Source organism: Schistocerca americana, chromosome 2 (assembly GCF_021461395.2).
Source record: "Schistocerca americana isolate TAMUIC-IGC-003095 chromosome 2, iqSchAmer2.1, whole genome shotgun sequence".
NCBI classification, from domain to species: domain Eukaryota; kingdom Metazoa; phylum Arthropoda; class Insecta; order Orthoptera; family Acrididae; genus Schistocerca; species Schistocerca americana.
The window spans coordinates 922,284,078-922,298,072 of NC_060120.1; the positions used below are offsets into that span (position 1 = coordinate 922,284,078).

Below are 13,995 nucleotides of genomic sequence, written 5' to 3' on the forward strand. Positions count from 1 at the left end.
AAAGTTCAGTATTGATCACACCATTTATGTTTCAATGACATAGGTAACCGGTTTCGGTTATTTTTACATAACCATCAACAGAACTGTGGATTAATTTTACGAAATACTAGAAACCAATCTTTAAATAAAATGAAAGTGTCTAATGATGTCAAAATTTAACAAGATAAAATAAAATTAATTATACCCATGGCTCCCTTCGGATGGTAGGCGGAGCTCTCCTCAGCTGCTACGAAGCCAACTGATGGTTATGAGTGCTGAGCACGAGCTTAAATATGCAGAGGCTCCGCCTACTTCCTGTCACATTACTTCGCAACTGCCAATCAGCATTCATAATATGACGCTATCGTCAAAGTATAAAAGTAGGAAATACACTAATAACAAAAAATTGATTCATTTAAAATGTCTGATTAACAGATAGTTAGTATGTGTACAGCTTATTTATATTTTAGATAAAAACAGTAAACTGCGATGTGTAATAGTTGTGCCCTCTATGGGCAACCTCAATACTATTACAGTGTCAGTTACATCAAAGATGTGAAAGCCCTTGGAGTTGTGGTATATATCGATTATACCGAGTCGCCTACATCACAATTGAATCTTTGTTGGATGTTGCAGGATCGTCTTACTTTAACTGTAGTTTTCATAGCAATATTCTTTATAGCAGTAGGGTAGCAGCCAAGAGTACATTCCACATTATGTATGTCTGACTTAAATTTTTAGAACTCATCGATCTAACAGTTTTTACAATAATTAATGTCAATTTAATAAAAATTTTTATATGTTGTACAGCATATTTTACATACATAGCTTTTGCCATAGGTATAGCATTACGGTATTGCACTGCCTGTCTTCAAAAAAAAAAATACCGATGCAGTGTTCCTTTGGACATGGATGTATGTCCAAAGCAGCAGACACTGCGGCTGCTACAACCGTTATGAAATACATGAAAAGTATTCGCACTTGCGAATACGAACAATTATTAGCTGAATAAGGGAAAGACGACAACGAAAATTCGTGCCAGACACGGCCTCGAACACGGATTTTCGCTTATCGCATAGAAAGCTATTTTAAAAAATGCAAGTGAAATTGATTTAGGAGAAAAGACATTAGAGTAACAAAATCCACGAAGGTAGAAAGAAATTACTAGATGAAAGTGATGGGAATCGTGCAGCTTATTAACCATGTATTTCAAGAAGTAGCTGAGTTTAAACATCTGGGCCTGACGAGAAACAAGAAATATAGACGAGGACCAAAACGGCATCCAGAGCATGATATTCATTAAACAAATCAGTGTCACACAAAATCTTATCAAAATTACAAAGACTAACGATACCTAAAATTACAATCATACCAGAATTACTATGAGGAGTATAAATAAGTAGAATATGTAACAACAAACACAGGAAGATAAAGGTTTTTGAGTGTAAGATTCTGCTGAAGATATTTAAACCAGTTGGTGAGGGACAAGAATGACGTAAAAGAAAGAACAGGGAGCTCAGGTAGATACTTAATAATTAGATACTGTTGCGGAAGCCAGGACGAGGAGACTGCGATGGGCTGATCTCTTTTATAGAAGGGAGGAGGGATCAGAACTAAGGGACGTGTTAGGGACCAACCTACAGGACGAAGACGTTTAGACAAATCGAAAATTAGATGGGTACTTGGTGTCACTCCTCGTTAATTAATGCTGGTTTATGTGTACTTAATTTTGAATTGGCCATTTGAATTAAAATTTTGGAGCGCAGTATAGTACTAAGGCAACCTAATTGTATACCACCTTGTGCCCCGGTCTAGTACCTTAATTTTCAGTGGTACGAGTTAGCTCCACTACCGGTTTTACTGATGTGCTCCCTTCAAAATCTTGTCTTGTATAAGTTTGCCCCATGTGTGTGTGGTAACACAGAGATGAGCTTTAGTGTGACTTAGTGCTAGTCAGTTAATAGAATCTCATTTTGGTTTGGCTTCCACTGAAGAGTTTGAGTGGAGCGTAGTGTGTTTGATTTGTTATTCATTTAATTACTGTAAGTTTGTTTATGTAATGGGGAACAAGACATTTAAAGAGTGTTGGTATTAACTCCCCTAGTTGCGGGGTGTTGCTAATACGTTCCAAATGGCCTACTACTTATTAAATGACAAGGCTCTTGATTAGTTCGTTAATGTGAGTACAAATTCACGCTATTTATCAGTTACCGAAATTGTTGAAGTGTCTGTGTCGTGATTCAATCACTAGCTACGTGTTTGAGCTAAATTGGTACAAACCTTACATTGCCTCCTTAAAATTTGTTGCCAGCAGAAACCCTTAAGACAACTAAGTTTTGTCACTGCTTATGTTAACCTTTACTGGGAGCAATGTTTCACGTAGTTAAATTTTGTCTTAAAATGTGTATTTCTCTGATGTAATAAACGAGTGATAAAAGAAAAAAGCAAAGGGGCCTGGTCCTTCCCATCAGTTTCAGTGCCCGTACACAGGTGAAATGGCTGCAGAAAAAATGCGAAGAAATCGAAAAAGAAAAACTTGTCGGAACGACTGATTCAGTATACAGAAAAGACAAAACACCAATGCATGAAATTAAAAGCAATTGCTTCAACATCAAGAGTGCAATGAGAATTTAACTGTTATATTCATAGGGAAGAGCGGATAGGTGGAATGCATGCAATGGAAGGCATTTACGAGGGAGAAGAGCTAGCTGATTATTGACGGTGGAAGAGATGTGAGTCGATGTGGAAGACGTAGGAGATACTGTGTTATAGTCACAGTTTAACAGTGCTCAGGAAGACTTGCTACTAAATAAGCAAGGAGACATAGACAACGTTCCTGCGGAATTTCTGGCACCAGGGATATGGCAATCAAATATTTAAGCTGGTTTCCAGAGTCTATCAAACTGGAGACATGCAATCGGACTTTCACAAAAAAAATCATCCACACAACTCCAAAGATAGAAGACATAGATAAGCACGAGAATCTTCCACAGTCATTTCAAAATCTATGGCATTCAGGTTGCTAACCAGCGTTAGGAAATGTACCTGTATTAGAAAGTCAGTCTTAAGAAAAATCAAGACACGCTTATAACATTTGTCGACCTATATAAAGGGTTCGAGAATGAGAAATGATGCAAGATGTTGGAAATTCACGGAAAAATAGGTGTAAGCCATGGGCAAAGATGGGTAATATGCAATGTATACCATAACCAACAGCGAAAAAAACTGTGGAAAACAAAGGATGAAGTGTTGGGATTACAAAGGGTGGAAGGATACCTGAGCTGTACGTGTAATCATACCGATTCAGGCTGCCCACGGAACTTCTTTGGTTTTTGTTTCATAGCTATGGCCTCCCTCGCGTACCGCATGGGAGCAGTCTCGCAACCCTTTCAAGGCATAATCGCAGAGAGTGGCTCGCTGCTGAGTCTTGTCTGGATGGTTGTTCTGGATGCTAACAGGGATGGCTCATCAATCACGGAGGTCACGGAGGTCAGTGGCCGTGCTGTCGCTGGCGATTTGTGCCGTGAAGAGCACGGAGTTACACTACTGGCTATTAAAATTGCTACACCACGAAGATGACGTGCTACAGACGCGAAATTTAACCGACAGGAAGAAGATGCTGTGATATGCAAATTATTAACTTTTCAGAGCACTCACACAAGGCTGGCGCCGGTGGCGACACCTACAACGTGCTGACATGAGGAAAGCTTCCAACCGATTTCTCATACACAAACAGCAGTTGATCGGCGTTGCCTGGTGAAACGTTGTTGTGATGCCTCGTGTAAGGGGGAGAAATGCGTACCATCACGTTTCCGATTTTGATAAAGGTCGGATTGTAGCCAAACGCGATTGCGGTTTATCGTATCGCGACATTGCTGCTCGCGTTGGTCGAGATCCAATGACTGTTAGCACAATATGGAATCGGTGGGTTCAGGAGGGTAACACGGTACGCCGTGCTGGATCCCAACGGCCTCGAATCACTAGCAGTCGAGATGACAGGCATCTTATCCGCATGGCAGAAACGGATCGTGCACCCACGTCTCGATCCCTGAGTCAACAGATAGGGACGTTTGCAAGAGAACAACCATCTGCACGAACATTTCGACGACGTTTGCAGCATCATGGACTATCAGCTCAGAGACCATGACTGCGGCTACCCTTGACGCTGCATCACGGACAGGAGCGCCTGCTATGGTGTACTCAACGACGAACCTGGGTGCACGCATGGCAAAGCGTCATTTTTTCGGATGAATCCAGGTTCTGTTTACAGCATCATGGTGGTCGCATCTGTGTTTGGCGACATCACGCTGAACGCACATTGGAAGCCTGTATTCGTCATCGCCATACTGGCGTATCACCTGGCGTGATGGTATGGGGTGCCATTCGTTACGCGTCTCGGTCACCTCTTGTTCGCATTGACGGCACTTTGAACAGTGGACGTTACATTTCAGATGTGTTACGACCCGTGGCTCTACCCTTCATTCGATCCCTGTGAAACCCTACATTTCAGCAGGATAATGCACGACCGCATGTTGCAGGTCCTGTACGGGCCTTTCTGGATACAGAAAATGTTCGACTGCTGTCATGGACAGCACATTCTCCAGATCCGTCACCAATTAAAAACGTCTGGTCAATGGTGGCCGAGCAACTGGCTCGTCACAATACGCCAGTCACTACTCTTGATGAACTGTGGTATCGTGTTGAAGCTGCATGGGCAGCTGTAGCTGTACATGCCATCCAAGCTCTGTTTGACTCGGTGCCGAGGGGTATCAGGGCCGTTATTACGGCCAGAGGTGGTTGTTCTGGGTACTGATTTTTCATGATCTATGCACCCAAATTGCGTTAAAATGTTATCACCTGTCAGTTCTAGTATAATATATTTGTCCAGTGAATACCCGTTTATTATCTGCATTTCTTCTTTGTGTGGCAGTTTGAATGGCCACTAGTGTATATTTCTGCTGTGTTGGTTGGTGGACATGATTCTGCCAGTATCCTTTATTTCACCAAGGTATGGTGTAGAAAAGAATGTTGAGCGTGTAGTTAAGTATTTTATGAGATTCGCCTGTAATAATGCTATTCTTTTGCTGAGTTCATGTCACTAAAATGATTTTGGATTTTATCCCGTAGTTTTGTGCAGCCTTTGCTAGTGTCTATTTTCTGACTCGCGTTTTTAATGTGGATCAGCATCTCTGATAACTGGAATGCGCCCGAGTTATTCCAAAAGGCAGTCATAAGACAGTCCACTTGTTGGCTGGGTCTAGTTCCATTATTAACCAATTAAGCACAAAGATTAGGTCCCTAAAATTGTCTGAGTGTGTTATATTCAGTGCTCAGGTATTCAAACTCCTATAAAATTTTTATGTTTAAAGCACTCATTCAAAGATTCTTCAAAATTTTTTGTGCACTTTATTATGAATGTTCAGGTGTTAAAACTCTTGTAAAACATTTGTTTCCTCAGTTGTATGTTTACCTTAATGCTTTTGTGGATTAAATGGGCTCAGTTCCCCTGCTTTAGGTTTATTATGCGTGAGCCAAATACCCGTGTGTGATCTGAAATTTATTTCTGTTGCGTAATTTTTGCTGCACGTTGTGTTTATACTGTAAATTCTGAGCTGAACCAATCAACTGTGTGGCGCATGGGCTGAGTTCAAGCTGGTACCCTTATGTTGGCTAGTGCATACATTATCCAGCTCCTTGCAATCCTGTTTCAAAACAGTTAAACAATGCATCTGTTTTTACCGCTCTTCTGAATTATCGTTTTAGTTTCATTTACTTAATGATTAAGCAAGTTAAAAGATTCCGTGAGGTAAATATTTTCGAAATTTCTAAGTTTTCTGTAAAAGTTTTCCAAATTGAGGTTATTTTACAATGTTACTCTAAATAATTCTGAATGCTCTTTTAAGTGCCTCTGAGATTTGAGATCTGCTAAACATTGAAAGCAAGTGTTTATGTGAGCTTAGTCATATCTTAAGTTATTTGTGTAATCAATCACTTGTCACAGGAACATTCCCAGACTGGCTTAAATATGCTAAAGTTATACCTCTCCACAAGAAAGGGGACAAAGAAATGCTGTCAAATTACCGACCGATTTCACTTTTGCCAGCATTTTCAAAAATCTTTGAAAAGGTTATGTTCAAGCGTCTATTTAAGCACCTTAGTGAAAATAACATACTGTCAAAGTCACAGTTTGGGTTTCTTAAGGGTTCTCATATTGAGAAAGCTATTTACATTTACAGCGAAAATGTCCTTAATTCATTGGACAACAAGTTAGAGGTAACTGGCATATTCTGTGACCTGTCAAAGGCGTTTGACTGTGTGAATCACAGCATTCTTTTAAGTAAATTGAAATATTATGGCGTCACTGGTAGTGCTGCAAAGTGGTTTCAATCATATCTTACTAATAGAAAACAAAGGGTGTCATTATGTAACACTTCGGCAGTAGGCAATCAGACATCATCTGACGGGGAAGAAATTACATGTGGTGTTCCGCAAGGTTCCATACTAGGTCCACTACTGTTTCTTGTGTATATTAATGACCTGTCATTTGTTACTTTACCAGATGCCAAGTTTGTCTTATTTGCAGAAGATACAAACATTGCAATAAATAGTAAATCAAATATAAATTTAGAAAGGGCAGCTAATCAAATTTTTACTAATATTAATAAGTGGTTCATAGCCAATTCACTGTCATTGAACTTTGAAAAGACCCACTATATGCAGTTCAGAACTTCCAAGAGATTTCCTTCTGGTGTGTGTATAAAATATGATGACATGGAAATAGGAGAAGTTGAGAGTGTAAAATTGTTAGGATTACAACTTTATAATAAATTCAGTTGGGAGCAACATACTAACGAACTGCTAAAGCGCCTAAACAAGTCTGTATTTGCAATGCGAATAATGTCAGACATAGGAGATATAAATATAAAAAAACTGGCATATTTTGCTTATTTTTCACTCCATTATGTCATATGGTATCATATTTTGGGGTAGCTCCACAAACAGAGAAAAATCTTTTAGAGTACAGAAGCTTATAATAAGAGTAATGAGTAGTGTAAATCCAAGAACATCGTGTCGAAACCTATTCAAAGAGTTGGGCATATTAACCACAGCTTCTCAGTATATATATTACTTAATGAAGTTTGTTGTAAATAATACATCTCTTTTTCCAACTAACTGCTTAATACACAGTATCAGTACTAGGAATAAGAACAATATACATAAAGATTTAAAATCACTTACTCTTGCAAAGAAAGGAGTCCAGTTTTCAGCAACGCATATTTTCAATAAGTTACCAGCAACCATTAAGAGTTTAGTTTCAGACAAGGCATAATTTAAAAGAATTTTTGGTGGCCAACTCCTTCTATTCCATCCATGAGTTTCTCAACAAGTGCAGTAGACCATTTTAATGAAAATTTATTATACTTTAATTTTTGACAATACTTGGTTGTAATAGCCAAGGAACTAGCAAATGTCTGAATGATGGATTTAATGAAAGCAGATGTATGTACTAAACCTGTAAATATTAGAAGTTTAAATTTAATTCATGTGCATAATTTTACTGTTTATTGACTGAGGATCATTAAAATTAATGAAACTCAGAAAAAATTACATTTTTGTAATGTGTTTATCTGACATGTTCCACACGCAGGAGGATTCCCTCTTTTATGGTTCTATGGAATGAATAATTAATCTAATCTAATCTAAATTGGACAGCGAGATGCTGGGTCTCAAATGCAGAAAAATTACACATACATTCAGTTCAGTAGACTTTATTTGATTTTTGAATACAGTCTTCACTGCAAGGCTCATAGAAGAACAGTCTGTTAGAGTAATACTCCACTATCATCTCGGCGTAAGTTATGAACTAGGCGACATGGTCGATACAGCAAGAAACACGTGGTTCGAACTCTGCGTCCAATTTTTAAAAATTGAAATTATGCCGAAATGCACTTGACCATAAACTCAATGACAGTATCATTGCTTCTTGTGCTTCCGCTTACTGCGTTTCACCGCTGCTATTATCTGCCGGACAATGAAGAATGCGGCGGATAAGATGGCAGCCGCTGCCAGCAGCAGGAAGGCGATTACGTCGAGCAGCAGCAGCTGCCACCAGTAGAGGTCACGCGCCGCAGTGCGCATGTGCGGGGCCCCCTTGTGACGTACCACGTACTCGATCCACCACACGGCGCGCTCCTCTGCCTCTGCCTTGTGCTCGCGGAATATGGCTGACAGTTTCCTCATGTTGTCTCGGTACCTGTGGATGAGATGCAAGTGTGTGTAAAACCGATTGAGAGGTATACAGTATCTGAATAAGATTAAAGCTGGTAACGAGGCCGAGGAAGAAAGGCAGATTCTTATCTCTGTGAATGACGTTGCAAGACGTCAGATCTTGCCCAAACAAGCAACAGTCTTGGGGAAAGGAGATGACTGTTAGAATTAAGAAGCGGAGCGGAAGGAAATTAGAGGGGCGTTCAATAATTAATGCTACACTTTATTTCTCCACTAATTTCGGTAGAAAAATTGCGGAAATCGTTCTGAGACATCGTGCACATTCCCGCTTCAGCCCCTACAGTTTCATGAACTTCCTATAGGTGGGGCGCTTACGTAACCTCGAAAATGGCGTCTGCAGCGGATCGCGTTCCAAGTAGAGAACTGTCATTGAGTTTCTTTTGGCGGAAGACGAGAGCATCACAGATCACAGGCACTTGCAAGAATGTCTACGGAGACTTGTCAATGAACAAAAGCACGGTGAGTCGTTGGGCGTGGTGTCTACACTTCTGGCCATTAAAATTGCTACACCAAGAATTTATGGAGATGATAAATGGCTATTCACTGGACAAATATATTATACTAGAACTGACAAGAGATTACATTTTCACGCAATTTGGGTGCATAGATCCTTAGAAATCAGTACCCAGAACAACCGCCCCTGGCCGTAATAACGGCCTTGATACGCCTGGGCAATGAGTCAAACAGAGCTTCGATGGCATGTACAGGTACGGCTGCCCATGCAGCTTCAACACGATACCACAGTTCATCAAGAGTAGCGCCTGGCGTATTGTGACGAGCCAGTTGCTCGGCCACCATTGACCAGACGTTTTCAATTGGTGACAGATCTGGAGAATGTGCTGTCCATGACAGCAGTCGAACATTTTCTGTATCCAGAAAGGCCCGTACAGGACCTGCAACATGCGGTCGTGCATTATCCTGCTGAAATGTAGGGTTTCACAGGGATCGAATGAAGGGTAGAGCCACGGGTCGTAACACATCTGAAATGTAACGTCCACTGTTCAAAGTGCCGTCAATGCGAACAAGAGGTGACCGAGATGTGTAACCAAAGGCACCCCATACCATCACGCCGGGTGATACGCCAGTATGGCGATAACGAATACTCGCTTCCAATGTGCCTTCACCGCGATGTCGCCAAACAAGGATGCGACCATCGTGATGCTGTAAACAGAATCTGGATTCATTCGAAAAATGACGTTTTGCCATTCGTGCACCCAGGTTCGTCGTTGAGTACACCATCGCAGGCGCTCCTGTCTGTGATGCAGCGTCAAGGGTAACCGCAGCCATGTTCTCCGAGCTGATAGTCCATGCTGCTGCAAACGTCGTCGAACTGTCCATGCATATAGTTGTTGTCTTGCAAACGTCCACATCTGCTGACTCAGGGATCGAGACGTGGCTTCACAATCCGTTACAGCCATGCGGATAAGATGCCTGTCATCTCGACTGCTAGTGATACGAGGCCGTTGGGATCCAGCACGGCGTTCCGTATTACCCTCCTGAACCCACCGATTCTATATTCTGCTAACAGTCTTTGGATTTCGACCAACGCTAGCAGCAATGTCGCGATACGATAAACCGAGACCGCGATTGGCCGCAATCCGACCTTTATCAATGTCGGAATCGTGATGGTACGCATTTCTCCTCCTTACACGAGGCATCACAACAAGGTTTCACTATTCAACGCCGGTCAACTGGTGTTTGTGTATGAGAAATCGGTTGAACACGTTGTAGGTGTCGCCACTGGCGCCAACCTTGTGTGAATGCTCTGAAAAGCTAATAATTTGCGTATCACAGCATATTCTTCCTGTCGGTTAAATTTCGCATCTGTAGCACGTCATCTTCGTGGTATAGCAATTTTAATGGCCAGTAGTGTCTCATTTTCGAAAAAATGTCGCATAAATCTGACCGATTTTCCGCGTGCCGGCCGTTCGCGCACAGCTGTGCAATGCTGGAATGTCCGAATACTTTTACTGGAGGTGATCGATGGATCAAAAACACCTCACTGCTGAAGTGGACGTCTCTATTAGTAGCCTTGACACAGTCGTCCAAGACGGGGGGTACTCAAAGGAGAGAGCCCGCTGCGTTTTCTTCGCTGTCTAGCAGAAGACCATCTGTGTGGAACTGCTTGCACATTACGAAGCTGATAGTGACAATTTTTTGTCGAGCATCGTTACAGATCATGAAACATGGGTTCATCACTAACAACTGGAAACAAAACGGCAATCCATGGAGTGGTGCACACCACCTCTCCTCCGAATAAAAAGTTCAACCCGCACCTTCAGCTGGTAGAGTCATTGGACTGTTCTACCTCATCCACCCTACAGCTATCTCGCGCCTTGCGACTACCATCTGTTTGGTCGAATGAAGTATGCACTCCATGGACAGCAGTACTTGGAAGATGGGGAGGTTACTGATGCAGCAAGACATTGGCGTCGACGCTATCCAGCAGATGATGATGATGATGTTTGGTTTGTGGGGCGCTCAACTGCGCGGTTATCAGCGTCTGTACAAATTCCCAACCTTGCTCAGTCCAAACTCGCCACTTTCTTGAATGATGATGAAATGATGCGGACAACACAAATACCCAGTCATCTCGAGGCAGGTGAAAATCCCTGACCCCGCCGGGAATGGAACCCGGGACCTCGTGCTCGGGAAGCGAGAACGCGACCGCGAGACGACGAGCTGAGGACCACCCAGCAGAGTGGTACCATGGGGGCTCATAGGCATTCCCAGTAAAGTGACCTAACGCCGTGACGTAGGACGGAGTGAAACGTGCTGCAAGGGCGATACCTCGCTCCCGATTCGCGAGTACGTCTGTGGTGCTGCGATGTGAGGCTCTCCTTCAGTTGCTTAGACAGACTAGGCCAGTGCCGCGGGCGGAGCTAGATTTCTGGTCGTTGTCGTTGAAAGAGGTCGCTGGTGGTCTGATTTGGCTACGAGGTGCTCGGTGCACGAGAATTCCGTTGGAGTTCGTTGGGCAAGTAAGATGAAAGAGTGTAAACACGGCAATGGTTGGGTTGGATTGTTTGGGAGAAGAGAGCGAACAGCGAAGTCATCAGTCTCGTTGGATTAAGGAAGGACGGGCAAGTAAGTCGGCCTTGCCCTTTCAGAGGAACCATCCCAGCATTTGTCTCGGGCGATTTAGGGAAATCACGGAAAACCTAAATCAGGATTGCCGCACGGCAAGGAGGACGTTCCTCCGCTGAGCCGTTACCAGCAGACGTGCTGCCTGTGTCAACCTCTGTTTTCCAGATCTCGCTGGTGGTGTCGGTTTACCCGGAGGACGAAGTTCTGCTGCTCCTGGATTTATTAAAACTGGGTGGGTACCGTAATTATCCGCTTGCGTCGGTGGTTTTCCTCAGATCCGGGCACTGGAGTGTTTAGCACGGTTCTTGGAATATTATTCGGCAGCTTGTCCATTCGCCCTGTTGTGGTCCATCACTTTGTTCTTCATTTCGACATGTACCCATATTGCTTATTTAGTACTTCTGTGGCATGTTCATGTCGCTCTAGCAACGCCGTATTCAGCCTCCCTCTTGGATGTAATTTGTTTTCGCTTTTGGCTTCTATTGCAAAGCGTTTCTGTTTTATTGTGTTCACCTGTTGACTGAGCCTTGTGTTTTCAAAAATGGTTCAAATGGCTCTAAGCACTATGGGACTTAACATCTGAAGTCATCAGGCCCCTATACGTAGAACCACTTAAACCTAAAGAAACTTCCTGGCAGATTAAAACTTTGTGCCGGACCGAGACTCGAACTCGGGACCTTTACCTTTCGCGGGCAAGTGCTTCTGGTTACTTAAACCTAACTAACCTAAGGACATCACACACATCCATGCCCGAGGCAGGATTCGGACCTGCGAACGCATCAGCAACGCGGTTCCGGACTGAAGCGCCTAGAACTGCTCGACCACAGCGGCCGGCTTTATGTGTTATCATCTCCGTTCTAGTGCCCCCGCTGTAAATTTTTTGAAGCGTGTTTGGCTATTTGTCACCTTTTGGTATTTCATATCTGAATTTGGTAAAGGCTGCAACTACACTCGAAGCACCCTTTTTTTTAATTACGTTAAAATGGCGGTTGTGTTCAAGTGTTTTGGTGTGTTACAGAAGTCAGTTATGATATGGTCCCTTACGCCAGCCGCGGCGTGTGCCTGCGTGACCTGGGTGGACCCTGTGCGTGCCTGTTTTGGTTGACGTTTCAGCTGAGAGCCTTGACAGCTTTTAGGACACGCTATTGGGAGTCACGCTTTACAGGGACCACTTCTGTCTGTATTCTGCCCGTTATCTTTGGTATTTTTATCTTCTGCTGTTTGTGAAGTTCACTATGTGCGTGTTTTATTTATTTATTTATTTTCTTAACTACAGAATCTTAAACCTGTTTATTAGGACATTTGGATGAAACTTAAAAGACTCCTGAAAGCGCACGCAAATTCTGTTTCTATCTTGAAAGTTTTAATTGTTTTGTTTTATATTATTTCTAATGAAAGAATGATTCCCATATTAAACTCACTTTAATACACGATAATTGCCTGGTGCTCAGTTAGCATTTGTAATGATAATTTTGTGGTTCGATAAATTCAAAAATGTTTTAAACAAATAATTCTCAATTCACCCATCCACGATCGCACCATTCCTAATGTGTTAAACCGCCGCGCTGAGTGGCCACGCGGTTCGAAACTCCACATCAGCGATTACGCGGCCCATCCCGCCGGAGGTTCCAGCCCTCCCTTGGGCATGGATGTGCATGTTTTTCTTAGCATCAGTTAGTTTGAGATAGTGGATAAGTCTAGGCACCGACGACCTTAGCAGTTTGGGCCCTTAGGAGGAGGAGGAGGTTAGTGTTTAACGTCCCGTCGACAACGAGGTCATGAGAGACGGAGCGCAAGCTCGGGTTAGGGAAGGATGGGGAAGGAAATCGGCCGTGCCCTTTCAAAGGAACCATCAAGGCATTTGCCTGAAACGACTTAGGGAAATCACGGAAAACCTAAATCAGGATGGCTGGAGACGGGATTGGTCCCTTAGGAACTCACACAAACTTGAACATTTTGTGTTAAGCCGAGCACACACAGTGGTACCGTAGTGGGGAATAGTACGGTGTATTGGAATCCTGAGCAAAACCATCCTGCCTTAAAAAAAATATACATGTTTTCTAACATTCTGCGTAGTGTCTATTTGTTCTATATCGTGTCTCCCTACCACTTCCGCGCAACGACGCTCTGAGCGTGTTTTTTAGGGAATTGACTAGTTTGAACCTGGGTCCTGTTGCTGGTAAGGAGACGCCAGACCACACATGACATGTAAAATTCGGAAGAGTTCAATGAGACTAGCGATGATATAACCAAATACTTAATGATTTCAGCGTCAGCTCCACTGCACTCCCTGTAAAAGAATCTTAATACTAACTAAATTTAGGGGAAGTGGTTCAAGGCTTTCCTATTTTTAGTTAGCTGGTAAAATAACGTCGAAAAAGCAGTTAAGTTTACCATTGGAAATTTTATTCTACTCACAAAACATCGTTTGTAAATTGCACTATTGATAAAAGGAAATGGATTAATACTGGATAGTAAAAACCAACTGCGTTCAACAAAAATGTGAACGAATATTCCCTGAATGGGTTTCCAAGTTCTACAATGGATCGAAGGATGACCTATGCCATATCACATCCTTAATCTAGGATTAAATTAAGTTTCACAAAAGAGAAAACTATCAAAATGGTCTACAGTGACCCT

At 42.6% G+C, this 13,995-nt stretch overlaps 1 protein-coding gene across 1 annotated transcript in view; it reads right to left on the reverse strand.

The window, feature by feature from the left end:
* Window positions 1-7,953: 7,953 nt before the first annotated feature.
* LOC124594551 (UDP-glycosyltransferase UGT5-like) overlaps window positions 7,954-13,995 on the reverse strand; it is a 51,747-nt gene continuing 45,705 nt past the window's right edge. Inside the window, exon 4 of the mRNA XM_047132922.1 lies at window positions 7,954-8,233. Coding sequence (XP_046988878.1) covers window positions 7,954-8,233 — 280 coding nt within the window. The remainder of the gene's footprint in view (window positions 8,234-13,995) is intronic.